The 19,312-nt window shown below is 32.6% G+C and overlaps 1 protein-coding gene across 4 annotated transcripts in view; it reads left to right on the forward strand.

Annotated features, from left to right (window-relative positions):
- Positions 1–19,312, forward strand: part of LOC106458275 (neurexin-1-like) — a 165,949-nt gene that overhangs the window by 126,759 nt on the left and 19,878 nt on the right. For all 4 annotated transcript variants that reach the window (XM_022384430.1, XM_022384432.1, XM_022384431.1 and 1 more), the window contains 5 exons: positions 13,530–13,747; positions 13,861–13,969; positions 15,486–15,682; positions 16,105–16,678; positions 18,375–18,494. In XM_022384430.1, coding sequence (XP_022240138.1) covers positions 13,530–13,747; positions 13,861–13,969; positions 15,486–15,682; positions 16,105–16,678; positions 18,375–18,494 — 1,218 coding nt within the window. The remainder of the gene's footprint in view (positions 1–13,529; positions 13,748–13,860; positions 13,970–15,485; positions 15,683–16,104; positions 16,679–18,374; positions 18,495–19,312) is intronic.

The following is a 19,312-nucleotide window of genomic DNA, read 5'->3' on the forward strand; positions in this document are numbered from 1 at the left end:
TAATTTAATAATAAATATATTTATATATGTTCAAAATTGTCCTTAATGAATTAATTAAAGGAATGAATAGATATTGAAAAGGATTTAGAATATCCTATAATCATTTAAAAAGTATCTTTTAAAAAATTTTATGTAGCCAATATGATAACAGCTAAATATATTATTTGATGTTGCATTAATGACAATTTATATTTTTTTAAAGCTGAATATAAAAATCAATTCATGATGTCAGAAAAACACGTAGGTTTATGATGTATTGATATAAAATAATAAAAACCCTATAACCCGAGTGCTTTTGAAGGATGGACCTTTCTTCTTCAGGAGCAAAGTGGGAATTTCAGTTTGCTTCTGAAGAAGAAAGACCCACCTTTCTAAAGCGCTCGGGTTAACGGGTTTTTATCATTTTATGAAAAATCAATTGTCTTATTTGTCGAGTTAAACTTAACCCAGTTTTAAATTAAGTGTTCATGTTTTTTTTTTTTGCTGTCACAGTTTGATAATCAGTTTGACGTAATGTTTTCATTACTTCATTGCAGTTGCTGTTTTTTGAGCAAATTTTGTTGATATTCATATCTTAGACATCAATGATTGTAGTTTGACAATAGTTGGATGAAGTAACCAAAAATCATCTCTCTATAAAAAGAAAAAAAGCCTGTCTTTGAATCTCAATACAGACTCGAGAAATATTTCAAAGTGAAATGTCGTGTTCCAAGAGCACAACTTTAGGTAGGCAGTACGAATACGACAACATAGATCTTATATCGAAAGTTCTCGCTTGACCGTATTCAACAACACGCATTAGGTGAATGTGATGCAATTGTAGAAAAAAAATCATTTTAAAATAGAAGCTAAAACCAAAGATGATAGAATTTGAGAATAAAAGAAAAACACCCTTACGCAAAATCCCATTCTAAAATGTATATGCTCTAATTCAATTCTAAATAAGTTCATTTTATCCATTCAACTCTTCTCAGCACGTGAAAGGTAACCTTAAAATTCAAACCGCATTTATTTCTGCGTCAGTGGTGAGACCACACTTATAGCATAATGCATTGTGTTGTGAAAGAATATTTTATGCAAAATCTATAGAGATGGCATCATGAAACGTTCTCTTTCAGATGGCACTATGAGAAACTAGAGGTGGAAACTATCTGTGTGGGAATTATTGGAAAATAATTTCAAATCTGGGTAAAATATTCAACAAATCTCAGTGATATTTTTTGAAAATCAGAGAAGTTAGATAAAATATGTTTTAGTTCGTGATAAAAAAATTGCTGAGAAGTTTATAGAATATACACTTGTTGGCTACTTCTAAAAAAAAAAACTTAAAAGTACAAAAAATTGAAATACAACGTACAGTGTCTGTCGGCACAGTGTAAAGAAAAATCCATAAATCATTTAACACCAAATTTGCGAGTCAATGAAACAAAATTCAGGAAATTTGGTGGGCTACAGAGAAGTGTTAGGGTTTCCTGTATCCAGGTTAGAAATAATCTGTTAAGCTATTGCTTAAAAAACTCAATCCTCAATAGTGCTCGTCCAAGAAGATGCAGAACTTTGGGGGTGAAAAGATGGTGTTCCTCTTGCACAAAATAGTGGAAGTGTTCCTTTTGGCGTACACTTCCGGCACTTAGCCACCTTATAGCGAGAAGTAAGCTTCATTGAATCTTCTTCGGCTATTTCTATCGTCATAACTCATGAAAACCGCGATGAAAATGGGTTTTTACAGCTGAGTATCCATATATTGTATTGCACAACATATGTAGCCACTATTGTGTTTTGGGTGGGAATTTGGCTGAGGTTACGGGTCTTACTCCCATATAGTCTGGGAATTAGTAAGAAGTCGGCCACTCTGGTGCTCAAATCTCTATTCAGATAAAACAAAGCGTACTGGAAAGCTTTGTTTTAGAATTAAACCAACAAAAATGTCTCATTGACCGATAGACTGGATATTAAAAATATTTTGTAATGGAAGTTGGCGAATCAGGGAGTAAAAATAAAACTGCAAATATCGTTTGCAACCAGATTTCGAACATGCGTTCTAATAGTTATGACATTCGCCTTATGTGAATAGATAATAAAAAGGTCTTATTCCTTATTGGTTTAATTAATTCAGGCTTTCTGTTTATTTGAAGTTAGCCGTCGACGGGTTGTGTTGAATAAATGCTAAGAAGAATATACCCATTTATTGTTTATCGAATATTTTCTAACCAATTATGAAACATTTCGTTATCTTTGCTTAATTCTTTAATCCAAAAGTAAGCAATGTTTAGAAGCGTGTAAACGTTGTCTTATTATTCGTGCTAATCCACTAGAAGTTAATACGATGTGGCAAATACTGTACTAGAGTGTTGCTGTTGAGCGATAATGCATCGGTTGTCAAGGCTGTTTTTGTGTGAGTGACATGTCTATCTATTCTTCGGGCTTTGTTGTAGTGACTTTTACTTGTTTATTATAGCAACATTTACGTAGAACTCGCTCTGACGGCAATTAAAGGACACACAGAAGTGGTTTAAAGGCAGTAATAGAAAAGAAATCCTGCATTGACGTCATTTCCTGTCAGCTGCGTGGATACAAAAGTGACAAACAAATGTTGTTTTGCAATACAGAGAATAGGCGGTATCGACTTTTATTTTACAGAATTGAGTTTGATTTCGTGTCTAAACAATAAAAAGTATAAAATACAAAAATACTAAGTGTGATATATCAGCCTTGAACGCTTTTAAAAGCGTTTAAGTGAAAACCTAAAAACCGGCGAGAAATCGAATTGCTTCACGTGTGTGTGTTTATGTGAACAGTGCAGAAACAAAGTGTTTTGGAACGCTAAAAATCTGCCACTACTTGGAGTCAGTTTTATGTTAAGATATAAAGTACACTGTTAACTTTGAAGAGTTTAAAATCAGTTGGGAAAAAGCACTATCAAGTCACTGTTAAAGTGTTACAACAATTGAAAAAACATTAAAAGTTTTTGACAACACTTCACGAAACCTTCTAATACATTCATACATGTTTCATCAGATTGTTGTATGGTAACACTAGGTACTGACATTAACCAGTTTCGAATAATATTAACCATCATCAGTATTTCTGTGTTAGGCTAAAGCAAAAAGAAAACATTAATCAAAACTTATAGAAAGATACAAAGGGGTAAACAGAATCAGATGATATATCTTTTAAGTGCTTATTTTTTTCCCCTTTTAGTTACAATAACAGCAACTTTTACAGTATTGGTCGAAACTTTGTAATAATTAATATTAGAACTTGCCTATTGTAAGAGTTGCTATTAATTAAAGTATTAATTAATACTTTTTAAAGAAGTAACTTTATTCACATCATGGGTTTTTTAGTTCTCTTTTTTTTCCATCGCTACTTGCTTTGTTATGCTCGTTTGGTTTAGAGAACAAGCCGTAATACCTTTTATCAAGCAGTAAAAAAAAAAGTATTGTTCAGTTCAATATGAGATTGATGAAAATAGCTTTACTACAAAAAGTTTAAATGACATTCGACAATACTAAGTCAGTTTGGGAAAATATCTTATTATTGTTCACTTTTTTTGAATAAATAAAATGTTTTATTGGATTTCCTCATGTTTGTGTATCACTGTTAAGATTAACTTCTGAAACCTTTAGTTGTTGTAGCCAATTTCTGATAAAATAAATATGTTATTAATTGTATTGGCTTCGTTCCTGCCGAATATTTTTATATTTTTAGAGAAGACACATATTTTGTTAACATTTATAAGTTCACATATTAGAATTTAATTATTCTGTATTATTTCCATTCAGGCTCGCCGGCAGAGGGGGGGGCAAAGGGGCAACTTTTTAAAATACATTTCGTATACAAATACAAAATATTATTCTTTGTATCTAGTAAACAGTACAAATGTAAGATTTTTATTCACTGTGGAATAAACATCTATGTGTAAATACAATATAAGAAAACTGGTTTCAGTTTATAGCTAAGCCTAAATTTTATAATTCTCTACAGATCACGGGCGTGAAAAATGTCTAGTAATTTGAGCAATCATGGTAAGTTTAACAGATGGTTCTTATTAGGATACGTCATTCTTACGGTAAAATAGTTCAGTAAATATATTTAGAATTCACTTGAGGTATCCTTAAAACCTCACTGAGAGAATTAGGGGTGTTTATAGCCATGTTGGATCAAGGTGACTAAAATCTATACTTCTGTAGAAAACATGATTATGGCCTTGTGTGACCATACTTCTGGTGACTATATTCGATTTCACTCGAGAGTCATCTTGAAGACATCGTTTAGTGACTTGGGAAGTGTCTATAGTCAGGTTGGGTAAAGGTTACAAAAGTCTATTCTTCTGAACACGTTTTTGATGAGAGGATCTGTAACTACGCTTTACAAAGTTCTAAGACATTTATCCACAATCAGATTGTGTTGAGTTATTTTGTTTTTCTCAGAATGTTGTTTGAAAGAACTGTGTGGCAGTGAAAATGAGATAGAACGTTAAAATAGATATAAGAACATACTCGCGTAATATATTTATAATTACATACGCGCGACTCATTAAATTAATCGGCATTTATAATTGACCAAACACATCAATCTGGTGTAGAGAAATGAATCTTATGTTTTGTAGCACGTACCACGTGTTTTGATACCTTAAGTTCAAAGTGAACTTCATATAAAGGTTGTTTTGGAGTGTCAACTCATCATTCAAGTTCCGTGATAAACACGAAACGTTAATTACACAGACACGCTCATCTTATCTACCTAAGTCTGATATTTTTCTCGTTGTCGCTGTTTATGCAGTTTTCGAAACTGTTTTGGATCAGATTTTCTTTCGTAGCACACAGTTTTAAAGGTTATCCGGTCCTTAGGAAATAATGGTTATACGAGATCTGAGCAGAAGTGGTTGACTATAACTCGCTATCGTTATTTTAAGTTGGTTAACACAGAGCATGAAACTGAATAATCTTTATACTCCGTAGGGTAAGTAACAATATTAACTAACAAGTAATAATATTAACTAAAAGTAACAATATTAACTAACAAGTAATAATATTAACTAAAAGTAACAATATTAACTAACAAGTAATAATATTAACTAAAAGTAACAATATTAACTACCAAGTAACAATATTAACTAACAAGTAATAATATTAACTAAAAGTAACAATATTAACTAACAAGTAATAATATTAACTAAAAGTAACAATATTAACTACCAAGTAACAATATTAACTAACAAGTAATAATATTAACTAAAAGTAACAATATTAACTAACAAGTAATAATATTAACTAAAAGTAACAATATTAACTAGTAATAATATTAAGTAAAAGTAACAGTATTAACTAAAAGTAATGATATAACTAAAAGTAACATTATTAACTAAAAGTAATAATATTAACTAAACAAGTAACAATATTAACTAACAAGTAATAATATTAACTAAAAGTAACAATATTAACTAAAAGTAATAATATTAACTAAAAGTAACAATATTAACTAACAAGTAATAATATTAACTAAAAGTAACAATATTAACTAAAAGTAATAATGTTAACTAAAAGTAATAATATTAACTAAAAGTAACAATATTAAATAAAAGTAATAATATTAACTAAAAGTCTATCATTTTTTAATGCAAACGGTATACAAATTGACAGACATCCGCCAACTGATTTTCAGGAATAAATTGATACAAACTGGATCAAGCCACCGATATTTCCAGTGAATAACTGGTTTATCGTGTGTTTTTTATTACTCAACAGTATTATCCACGTTAGCTGTATGGTGTATCTTACTGGTTTTTATCATATCTGAGTAAGATGACTTATAATGCTGCTTATACTCCACAGTAATATGTTCCATATTTTTCATTCAAAGACTGACAGAAATTACATCCACACGCCTGGAAATCTACAAAGAACCTTACTATAACCAAAAAGCGGAAACGATCAACAATACGATCGTCAGATATAATAGTATCTTCGAAAACTTCATCTTTAGTGTCTACACTTCACATTCGCTGAGAAAAACATCCTTCTAGAAGATGTGAGAAAAAAACAGCAATAATTCAAACTAACAGAATCGTATATATTGCACAGAAGTTTTTTGAAGTGTCAGTTTTAACAGACAATGGAATTTTGAGGTAAAATAGCACTGAAGCTATAAGCACTGATATGTCATGTGCTAATTCTAAAAAGTATTCTCCGTTGAAACAGACAGTTAACTCTTAATTTTTTTTCTACTTTCATGCAATATCCACTTTACAACGTTTTCCGGCACAACAACCAACATGTTGCAGACTTGAAAGTGTAAAGTAAGATGATGCCTTTTTTCTAACACCTTCTTCAGTTTCTACTATATATGTATGTAGGTGTTGAAATATTTGGCGCAGAGATTTTAAAAATTACATTCTTAGGTCTTACAATAAAACGTGGCTCGGCAAGGCCAGGTGGTTAGGGCGCTACGAGGGCTATCTGCGCTAGCCATCCATAATATAGCAGTGTAAGACTAGATGGAAGGCAGCTAGTCATCACCACCCACCGCCAACTCGTGGTCTACTCTTTTACCAACGAATAGTGGGATTGACCGTCACATTATAACGCCCCCACGGCTGAAAGGGCGAGCATGTTTGGCGGGACGGGGTTTCGAACCCGCGACCCACAGATTGCGAGTCGCCCAAGAGTTGGCGGTGGGTGGTGATGACTAGGTGCCTTCCCTCTAGTCTTACACTGCTAAATTAGGGCCGGCTAGCGCAGATAGCCCTCGTGTAGCTTTGCGCGAAATTCAAAAACAAACAAACTGAATGTTGCGCATGTGTGTATATATTTATAATGTGACAGGGTGAATAAGGAATGGGATCGTGAGCACGAAACACACGTATTGAAATAATATGAAATATTCTTTTTTATATGTATGAAATATAATTAGTTGAATGCTGTAATTATGTTAGACGACTTCTATAAGATAAAAAATGATGCTTTTCAAGAACTGTGCTTTACAGCCTGTAGGAAGATAGATTAACGTTTTTGTAAGAAGAACACAGAAGTAATTTATATAGATTAACGCCATCTTGTGTATATTGATGTTAGTTAGCTAGTTTTCCCCGACCGTAAAATGTTCTAGCAATTTCCAACTGAGTGATTGCAATGTGTTTTTGCCTAAAAATAATCCATCTTTTAAGTATCGGAATTAAATGTTTCAATTAGTCAAAAATATTGAACACGCCTAGTGATTTTTAGATTAGTTTTATGTTTATTATAAAAAAAACTTGAAAACATTCCCTTGCTATTTTTGTTTGTTTGTTGTTAAGTGCAAACCTACACAATGGGCTATCTGTGCTTTGCCCACCATGATTATCGAAACCCGAATTTTAGCCTTATAAGCTCTCACACTTACTGCTGAGTATTCCAGTGGCACAGCGGTATCTCTGCGGACTTACAACGCTAGAAACCGGGTTTCGATACCCGTTGTGGGCAGAGCAGAGACAGCCCATTGTGTAGCTTTGTGCTTAACTTCAAACAAACTATAACGCCCAAAAATCGAGATTCGATACTTGTGGTGGGCACAGCACAGATACCCCATTGTTTCGCTTTGTGATTAACAACAAACAACCAAACTTACGACTGAGCTGTGTTTTTTATTTTTAGTCTCCCGTGTGTCTTGTTTGAATAATGGGTATGATTATGGTGTAAGCTGTATTTGTTATTTTTAGTCTCCCATGTGTCTTGTTTGAATAATGGGTATGATTATGGTGTAAACTGTAATTTTTATTTTTAGTCTCCGTGTGTCTTGTTTGGATAATGGGTATGATTATGATGTGAACTGTATTTTTTATTTTTAGTCTCCTATGTGTCTTGTTTGGATAATGAGTATGACTATGGTGTGAATTGTATTTTTTATTTCTAGTTTACCATGTGTCTTGTTTGGATAATGGGTATGATTATGGTGTGAACTTTGTTGTTTGTTTTTAAACTCAAAGCTGTGCAATGAGCTATTTGCGCCGTGTCCATCGCAGAAATTGAGCCCCAGACTTTAGCTTCATGAATCCTCAAGCTTACCGCTGAGCCACCTGGTTGGGACTTTAAAATGTAAATATTTATTCTAACAACATGAAAAAAGAAAGATAAAAAACGCATAAAAGTAACAAATTGTTCAACTGGAATTGAAGATAAGGTAGTGTTCAATAATAGAAAAAAATAATTAGAATAAGATGTGTAAATATGTCACTCAGACGTTTTTCTGTTGAAAATTTATTATTGTTGTTGCGTTTTATTCTAAGTAGATATTTAGCTTAGTACCATATGTGCTACATCCGGGAAGCATATAGAAACGTTTCTTTATGTCGGCCTGATCTAATACTGAAATACAATAAACCTGACAATGAGCAAACTTAGAATATATATAAGCAAGTTTTTAAATTATAATAATAACTGTAAATTCAACATCACCCGTATACCTGGGTGTTTGTATGTTTGTTTTGAAATTTTCCACAAAGTTACACAAGGGCTATCTGCGCTAGTTGTTTCTAATTTTGAGCTTATAACCACAAGAGGGAAATCAGCTAGTAAACAGCACCCATCGCCAATTCTTCGGGTATTATAATCGAATAGTGATATTTAATTGTCACTTTTATAATGTACAAACAGCCCCAAAGTGTGATGCACGATTTTGCAAAAACGGGTTGCGATCCATGGACTCTCAGATTCACAGTCCAGCACGCTTATCAGTGTGCCACGCCTGGTCCATTTTCTAGGTGAATAATTAAAGACAACGCAACTATAATATTTGAATTTAGAGCAATTCTACCACAGAAAAAGATTCAAAAAGAGAATATTTCTGCAAACAATGATAAACATCACATTAGTATTTGAGTTTATGCAAAATAATAACAATGATATACATCACATTAGTGTTTGAGTTTATGCAAAATAATAACAATGATAAACATCACATTAGTGTTTGAGTTTATGCAAAATAATAACAATGATAAACATCACTTTAGTGTTTGAGTTTATGCAAAATAATAACAATGATAAACATCACATTAGTGTTTGAGTTTATGCAAAATAATAACAATGATATACATCACATTAGTGTTTGAGTTTATGCAAAATAATAACAATGATATACATCACATTAGTGTTTGAGTTTATGCAAAAGTTAAGGACTGGTAGAAGAAAAGTAGTTTGTACTAAAAATTATTAAACATGAAATCTAGCTATAATGTTCTTTTCGAACAGTTCTGCCAAAAAAACTTTATCGACTGAAATAAATCCTATGCTTAAAATAACCTAGGAGTAACACTAACAAATGCAATTACAGCACAATTAACACAAAAATATTTAAAATGTTTTAAATTATGTAACAAAAAAATTTGTCAACGTCTTAGTCATATAACCTTTATTGTAATCAGGCCGTTTCGTCGAAATGTTGTCATTTTTCTTTGGCTTTTCTTACAGCGTATTGAATCATGTTCATATTCTAAAACGAAACCTAAACTTAATCAAACACAAGTGGATACTATTTAGGTGAAACAAATCGTGAAGAAATACTGACTGAAATTTAAAAAGAAATCTTAAATTCTCACAGTTTTATTTTTTCGTTTTATGGTGTTTTCGTTCCAGCATTATTGATAAAGACGTACATTGACTATTTAATTTGTGTTAATCCACTAAGTATCTGAACTCAAGTCACTTGGTAATCTGAAGCTTTGGTATAAGACCAGTCCTAAAACTGTGGTCAAAATGGTATTATATCACATACTTGCTAAACTTTGCTAAATCTTCTTGTGTCTGGGTGTATATTTTTATATTTCTATCGTATTTTACGAATGTTGTCTACCTATATATGTTTCTAAAATCGCTCACACTATGACATTTTCCAAACAATAATGAAAACAAGAAGAATTTTAAGCCCATGAAAGAAGTAACATATTTTGGTATCTATGTTACATTTTCCCTATAGAACAGTTTGATAGTATTTCGTAAGTGAAAAAAAAAGGAATAAGAAAACGATAAGGTTTGTAAAGATTTCAGAGCTGTGCTGATCGATTTGATATCCAATAACGTATCCACTGTGGCCAGCGGACAACGACGGTTAAAACCAGAACGTGACGGAACAAAAGTAGACGATCATGTAAGTCGTGGACCTATGGATTATTTCCACACTTCAGAGAAGTAAAGACGACAAATCCTTTTCTACACTGAACTCTATTAATACTCGGATAATAAATAACTTTCCATTAGATGTATCAATGGTGAGAGAAGCGGAGCATGGATACTATGCTATCCTTACCAAGCACATACATTTGCCAATATTGTACGACTGTACATAAAGAGATTACATCTACGCAGATCACTATTGTTACCGAACGACTGATGCTATCATGTATCTATTCTTCAATAAGTTTCGCTGATTTCATTCTGAATATTGCGATCGACATTTTATCTTTGAAAAAGTATTTCAACTTAACATCCGTATCATGAATATAAAATATAATGTTGTACATATATATTTCCAAAGTTTGTTGACCAAATACAAAATGGGAAAAGTTCATTATTTTTAATTTATTCACATAATTCAATGATTTAAAAGTAAAACATTCATAAACTAAAAGATCGTTTGTTTGTTTGAACTTAAGCACAAAGCTACACAATGGGCAATCTGGGCTCTGCCCACCACGGGTATCGAAACTCGGTTTCTAGCGTTGTAAGTCCGCAGACATGCCGCTGTGCCACTGGGGGGCGTTAACGTTGTTATGAAAAAAAAACACATTTAAAATATTTACTTTTCGTCTCAGAATTTAATTCTTGTTATTACAAATAAAAAAGTTCCAACCGTTTTGAACTTGATTGTTGTTTCTTAACTTTCTACTTTGCAACTTTACTTTTGCGATTGTATTAGTCACTATTTCCTAATATAAATAATAATGATAAAGTAACACAGCAAAAACTACAAACAATTTATCAGTGACCTAGAACCTACTTTTTGAAATGGCGTCCATGTTAACTTTGTCATGTTAGATATTATGATTTTCCTTAACGATATTCTTTGTTGAAACCAATTTATATGTAATATATAGACTTAATTTTCCATACATAAGCAATCTGAATTTGATATTATAATATTAGTTATCATAAGAAACAGGATTTAGAATAGGAAATAAATAAAAAAAACGAACAGTTCTCTCATTTATACCTGATATTTAACAATCTCGTGGGCTTCATTTGGTTTCTTCCCTTTGGAATATCATTCTTTGAATTTCGTTTTACTAATATCATCCCTCCTAGTTCATTCTACTGATATACTCCCTCGTAGTTCATTCTACTAATATCATCCCTCGTAGTTCATTCTACTAATATCATCCCTCCTAATTTCATTCAACTGATATCAAACCTCGTAGTTCATTCTACTAATATCACCCCTCGTAGTTCATTCTACTAATATCACCCCTCGTAGTTCATTCTACTAATATCATCCCTCTTAGTTCATTCAACTGATATCAAACCTCGTAGTTCATTCTACTAATATCATCCCTCGTAGTTCATTCTACTGATATCATCCCTCATAGTTCATTCTACTAATATCATCCCTCGTAGTTCATTCTATTGATATCATTTCTCGTAGTTCATTCTATTGATATCATTTCTCGTAGTTTATTCTACTAATATCGTCCCTCGTAGTTCATTCTATTTATATCATTTCTCGTAGTTCATTTTACTTGAACACAGTGAGATATATTATAATTATTTCACTAGTTAACAGTAAAGTATTTCTTATTAACATTATAGACGAGAACTGATAATTACGTGTAATGCAGAAAAGTCTAATGAAGTAGGCTAATTCATCAGACTAAGTGAGCTTGATAACAAATTTTGTTACAGTTTTAATAAGCTTCTCTGATTTTGTAAGGCATACAAATTTCTTTAATGCAAGACACGTATTACCCATGAACAGTAATTAATCCATGTAAATGAACTTTTGTAACGTGTCCTCATTTTGCGGTGAATTAGTTCTTCCCAAGTGTGTGATACGCATGGTAAATACAATGTGGTAGTCGCTTTTGATTATGATGTAAATCATGTGGTTTATTTACCTGTATGACTTTGTTGTATGTCGTATTACGACCGTATTTTATGCCTAAAATGGGGTACTCTAGTTAACGCAACAGTGAAAATTATAGATATTAATGTAAACCATTGTATGATTTAACTGCTTATGTTTTAATGCTAATAAAATACGACATTTCCAATTAGCGTAAAGAGTTAATGAGCTATTATGTGTCCAAATGAAATAGATTAGGTCTCTTTAAAATTTTGTGAAAGATCTGTCAGTTCTCAAACTATAGATTGTAATACCACGTAAAAACTAATTATAATGTCTTCATTCAGCTTATCATCTTAATCCCCAACGTCATAAGATAAATCGCTAGGTTTGTACAGAGGCCGCTGAATAAGATGATGTTTTCGTCTGTTGAAGAGTAGCTGGTTAAGGATACGTTTGTTATGCATTTTCCACTTGCTTAGTTAATAAACATTGGTTTGCATTTTTTGTCAAGACCAGAAATGATATAATTTAAACAAGGAACCACGCCGTAATTTGTACTGAAGTTTAACGTAGATGAAGCTTTTTCAACTGTTGTTGTTTGAGAGACATGGATCGCAAGTGGGAGGTTTTTGTTATGGGACATCTAGCTTTAAATATTATGTTATAATGATGTTTCGGGATACTTGGACCTGAAGAAGGAACATGAACATTCAAGGCGTCTGTCCGAGAGTAAAAATCTTTCACATGCATAAATTATCAAAGAATATATTTCTGTTCAGAAATAGATACTTCCCGCCAATCAAAACTTCTTGCTAATAATAAAATTCAAACACATGACGCCACGTAGAAGCTCCTCTGTGAAGTCAGTTTAACACTGAGCTCATAAGATATATACAAAAACGTTAACTGATCTTCTGCCAGAAAATACTTATACGTTTTGTATTTTAGTTTCAGAACTTAAGATGGCACATTATATCGGATATGAACAATGATAATGTTTGTAAAAACAATTATATTTATATATACGTTTTATGTTGATTTTGTTATAATACAGAGACACACGTGGAAGTTAATATGTTAATTGAAACTTTTAAGCTTGCTGGCAAGATATCATTGAAGTTACACAATAAACTAAGCTGAGTTTGTGAGTGTGTTTGTGTGGATCCTTTTGTAGATTCATTAACAAAATATTCTCTGAGTTTACTGTGAAAATGGTGGATTTCTTCCTTATATTAATTTTCTTATTGCCATCTAACGTCTTATGACAGACGGTTTATTATATAACACTGAAGAAATTAGATCTAAGTGTTATTATGCAATGTTTTTAATAGCGACGTTTAAAGCATCTAATGAACCTGTTAAGGACTGGTTTAAATGACCATCGATGTAAGTATTAATAAAAGTTTTATTTCGTTTTAACATTGTTATTTTCAGTCACACAGCCAGTTACAATATGTTGTGGATTTTAAAAAATCACAATTCCATATCTGTTTCAGATGCTACAACACTTAGCTTTGATGGAGAACAATACATGAATATTCAAATTCCGGAAATTTCTCGAACTCAGGCCGAAGACATTCGATTGAGATTTAGAACAACTCGACCAAGTGGCCTGTTATTGGCAACAACACTTGAAAAATCAGTCAACCATCTGGTGGTAGCATTGGAATCTGGCAGGATCAAAGTTATCTTGAATCTAGGAGACGGAAATAAGGTAAAACAGATGGATTTTTGTGTGTTATCTAATAGTTTGATATAGGAGAGGTTTTTACCACAAAACAAACAAAGTTGTACTAGTTTTAAATGAGAAATTTTCCATTATTTCAGCTGCTCCACGTGGGAAACAGATTAAATGATGACCAGTGGCACACATTGCAAATAATTCGTCGTGGCCATAATTTGGTGGTCAGGGTGGACTCGGAAACGCTCAGTGGAGGTAAAAACGTTAGAATTATAAAAGTGGTGATTTTGTTGTAACGAACTTAAAGTAGAGTCAATACACTGTAAGAGGGAAAGAATCGTTCTTTTAAAAGTGAAGTTGTGGTTTCATAGAAACAAGTGTTGTTAAGGTTACCTGAAGCTACCTTGACGACATAAATACATAACTGGTAAACAAAGTAATGGTTTCTAGCAAATATTAGAAAGAAAGAAAATAATACTTAGAAGAGTTTGGTTGTTAGCGTAACTTAGTAGGTTTTCTGTAGCATCTTATACGAAATAATATATTAATTTACTAATTGAATATAGGCCCGCCACTATGAATAAATTAGAAATAAATTTTCATACCTTAATATCCGGAAGAGTCCTTTAGTTATACCCGAAAAGATGATAATATATACATACATATCATACCATAAGTTGAAGAAGTGATGTTCGATAGAATCTCCACCGGCTAAGAAATGTTACCCAGATTGGTCTCTTACTCATTTTAATGTAGACTCAGAATAAATCTCACAATTCAACTGTGATTTATAAGTTGTATGGTTACTAATAGAAATAATGCGACTTACGTAATTCTGAAAATAACATAGGGTTTAATAACGTACTCTAGTGATATAATGAAAACACCAAAATGACTGCTTTTGGAAACGTGGTACCTTTCAAATTAGTTTTGTGTTTCTGTTTTCAGATATGTTAATACAATCCAACGAATACACATACCACCTTGTGCTAGCTTCCTAACATAAGCATAAAAGCCACTTCATTTGAGGAGGAAAAAAAAACACCTGTCATACCCTGACAGTAGACCTGTATATAACATAATCCTCAGCAAACACAAATTCTTGAATTTGGAAAAACAGGGCCAGAATACAATAGTATTGTCTCTTATTTTCTACAAAACTGGACGTTCATATGTACATAAAATATTATGTGGATGCTCACTTAGCTTTACTCTGTCTGCATACATAGTTATTTCGTACTAACCACGAAGTTCAAAGAAAAGAAGGCTCTTATTTCTTTTGGTGGAAATTTGAATACATAAATATGAATGATCGATTATGCTCGTCACAAGACAACATTATTAGACTTATTGTATTTTTAAACTCTACATTCTTAAAAGCGTTCACACAATAACAATATAGAAATGTATTTTTCTGTGTGTCATATTTGTACTTAGACAAATAAAAATGTCCAAGGTTCGAAACTTGATATGCCATTGAACATGCTCTGTACTCTCACCTTTGTTATGAGAGAACCAGCTAATCCTGCTATTATGTTAAGTGTAGCCATGTAGGAGACGAGTGCTAAGGGCTAGTTGCCCTTTCTCTGCTTAGCAGTTCAAAATTAGGAATGAATATGTCTGGTTCTTGGAGCCTTTGACCTGGTCATTTAGCCTATGCGTCGCATAAGGTGTTATTTAAGTTGAGAATATCAAATATATGTACGTACAATCAAATAATTAGGGTCTAATTACCAAATTATATATTATAGTATGTTTCTCTCAATTTTAGAACTAGTCGGTCACCAGATGACACTGGAGTTCCAGGACCTCCACATTGGTGCCTATATTCCTTCTGGTATTCCCGTTTATTCTCCACAAAGCCAAACCAGAGATGTTCCTAACTTTATAGGTCACATGCAAAAACTGTTGTTCAATGGCGATCAGTTCTTTGAGATGGCTAGAACTGGACAGCTAGTAAACTTTCAGGTTTGAAAAGCTTTCAGTGACAATCTTCTTCACTTTTTCGCTTACATTTCGCACTAAATTATGAAATTTCATGTGTACTTAATCTAAATGGAATAGATGTGGTGTTTGCTTATGATTGTCGTGAGTATTAAAGCATTGTGTCGTAACGTAATTCCAGCATTTCCGATGATACTCCATTAATATTCCAAACATACATAAAGTAGACTTCTCATGTATTAACTTTAACTAATTATTATTTCAAAATATTGGTTCTATTAAACTTGTTGTTTCTTCCAAGCTTCAGTTTATTACTTTAAATTACATTTTTCATAACAAAATAATGCAAAACCTACCTTCAGTTATTGTTTCTTGTTAATGTATGACATCTATTGGCCTTCAGTCACAAAAACATTAAAACGAGGGGATTGTTTTCGACGTTGCAGGTTACAGCTAAATTTGGAAAAAAAGAAGAAATTGTCCATCATCCCGTTACATTTAAATCCAAGAACACGTTTTTGGGAATTTCTCAGCTGAAGGCTTACTCCACCATGAACTTATACTTTCAGTTTAAGACACTGGAGCCAAACGGATTGATTCTTTACAATAGTGGTAAAGAACAAGACTTTATTGCTATAGAGCTAGTGAACGGACATCTTGACTACATTTTTAACCTAGGAGACGGCCCCAAAAAAGTAAGGTCAAATACACGGCGGACCTTGAATGACAATAAATGGCATGCGGTGACCATTGGACGGCAATCTTTACGTCAACATACTTTAATGGTCGACGACATGATCGCCACCGTGACCAGTGTGGGATCCAATGTTCATCTGGATTTAGATGGACTTCTGTACCTGGGTGGAGTTAGAAGAAGCACGTATAATAACCTGCCCAAGTTGGTACAGTCAAAACACGGATTCGAAGGATGCCTAGCTTCTTTGGATCTGAACGGTGAAATCGTGAATCCTATTGCTGACGCTATTATTCCTAGTACTCTTGTGTCAGACGGATGCGCCGGTAAGTTACATAACTTCAATTTTTAGGTGGGCCTTTCTTTTAGACTGGTAAAACCAGATATAAGTGACTAAATATTCAAGTACATGCCTAACCGACACGAGTTAAAATGAATATCAAAATTTTATAATAATTGATACGCAAAGAAACTGTCTTGAAGAATATTCCTGTAATTCATTTATTATACATTTCTTTGTTAAAAAAAATCTTATGTGCGAGAAATAAGACCAGTGATAATGTCTTATCATGAGTTACCACTTTTTATCGTCATGGTTTTGAGCTGAATTCCATAGTACTCTGGAGGTCCTGAACGTAGGTTTTAGCTGCAAGTCAAATCGAACCTTGTTTTTTTTTTTTTGAATTTCGCGCAAAGCTACACGAGGGCTATCTGCGTTAGCCGTCCCTAATTTAGCAGAGAAAGACTAGAGGGAAGGTAGCTAGTCATCACTACCCACCGCCAACTCTTGGGCTACTCTTTTACCAACGAATAGTGGGATTGACTGTCACATTATAACGCCCCCACGGCTGAAAGGGCGAGCATGTTTGGTGTGACGGGGATTCGAACCCGCGACCCTCAGCTTGCGAGTCTAGTGCCGTAACCACCTGGCCATGCCGGCCCAAATCGAACCTATACACGTTGTTAAACAGAGCCCTTTGAATTGTTAAATTCTCGCTATCCCCACTCTACTGCTCTTCTAGCTTTAAAAGGGGAGGGGTCTCATAAATCTTTCTGTCAGTTGTAATCTAAGACTACTATATTGTTATCAGTTGCAAATATCCGAATTACAAGTTAGATTAAAAGTTAAAGATAAAATTTTTTATTATCCAGTTGCAATTTAAAATGATTATATTTCATAGGGTCTGAATTACAATTTGAAATATGCTGAAAAATATGAATTAATATACATGAAATTGAAGGTCATAATAAATTTTAGCATTTCAGTTTTTATCGAGTTTATTTAAATAAAACATAATTATAATATACATAGAAACGTGACTAATTTTGTGATGTTTTTCCATCTTGGAAAGAAACAGCACCTTTTCTTAGTTTTTTTTTTCCAGTTTATGCAACAATATAAATAGAGGAAATAGTTTCAGTAATAGTTTTATCCACAATATTTCCATCTCTAAACCTTTTCAAGTTCAGCATTCAATTACTTACAATTAACGTTTTGGTTATCAATATATCCTATTATATCTGCAACGGAAAACCAGTTCATGTTAACCTAATCTCTATAGTAGGAAAAATCTGAATGGATTTAATAGTCAAGCATTGTTTTGAAGGAACAACTATTTAGCTTTACATGTTTATAAAAATTTGTAAAACACTTAAAATATGAAAGTGGTGCAAAGTATGCATATTACGCATGTAAAACCAAGTAACATTTTTCAGTTATACCAAATATTAATTGTTTATTTCGTCTCAATGTAGCTACTGTTGATAATCATTAACTAATATAAACTGTATGATACATATCATTGATGTGTAATAAGTTTTCAAGAAATACCGTATTTTCGAGGAAGTTATTGCAAAATTATTTTAGAATATTCACAATTATGACAATATCAACATCACTTTATGCAATTAATTTGTAGTTAATAAAAGAAAAACACCACGTATGGTTGAGTTTTTTAGACTACTAAATCGGTTCATATACGACGAAGGTACTACTCACTATATAATGCTTTATTTTTATAGGAGCCGATACAAAATGCAGCAACAGCGCATGTGCTAACAAAGGTGTGTGTGTTCAGTTATGGAATGGCTACACCTGCGACTGCGATATGACGTCATTCACCGGTCCCACTTGCTCTGATGGTAAGGTCATTAGTTATCTGTGTTTATACAATTAAGCTTTTTGAATGAAAGGCTAGCATTTTATCATAAATTCGTTTATATATAGTTGTATTTAAAATTTTGTACAGTAATATAATTAGTTCTGTACCAGGTTTAATAATCTACAAGTTATTCAAAGCCTCTGTGTACCATACAGTAGCGTTGATTCACCTTTAAACAAAAATAACAGAAGTTTGTTTGTCAAAAGCATTGTTTTGTGAAGAGTTGAAGCTTATTTTACCATAATTTGAAAACTTAATTGGGCCTCAAAACCCGTATTAACACCAGTAACGTCCCCCGGTTGAAGAGCGATAAGTTTGCGGACTTACAACGCTAAAATTCGGGGTTCGATTTTCCGCGGTGGACATAGCAGATAGCCCAATGCAGCATTGCTCTAAGACAAACAAACAAGCTCCAGTTACTTCTACTAGAAACAAAAATACATGGGAAAATTATATAGATAAACAACAGGAGAGTTAAAGCACGTCGACTATATTGAAAATAATAATAAAAAGATACGCCCACTATATTGAAAATAATAATAAAGAGAAACGTCCACTATATTGAAAATAGTAATCAAGAGAAACGCCCACTATATTGAAAATAATAATAAAGAGAAACACCCACTATATTGAAAATAATAATCAAGAGAAACACCCACTATATTGAAAATAATAATAAAGAGAAACATCCACTATATTAGAAAATAAGTAATTACAAAGTAGAAACGACCACTAATATTAGAAATAACAATTAAAGAGAAACACCACTATATTGAAATAAATAATAAAGAGAAACAC

Source organism: Limulus polyphemus, unplaced genomic scaffold, assembly GCF_000517525.1.
Source record: "Limulus polyphemus unplaced genomic scaffold, Limulus_polyphemus-2.1.2 Scaffold438, whole genome shotgun sequence".
Lineage (NCBI taxonomy): Eukaryota > Metazoa > Arthropoda > Merostomata > Xiphosura > Limulidae > Limulus > Limulus polyphemus.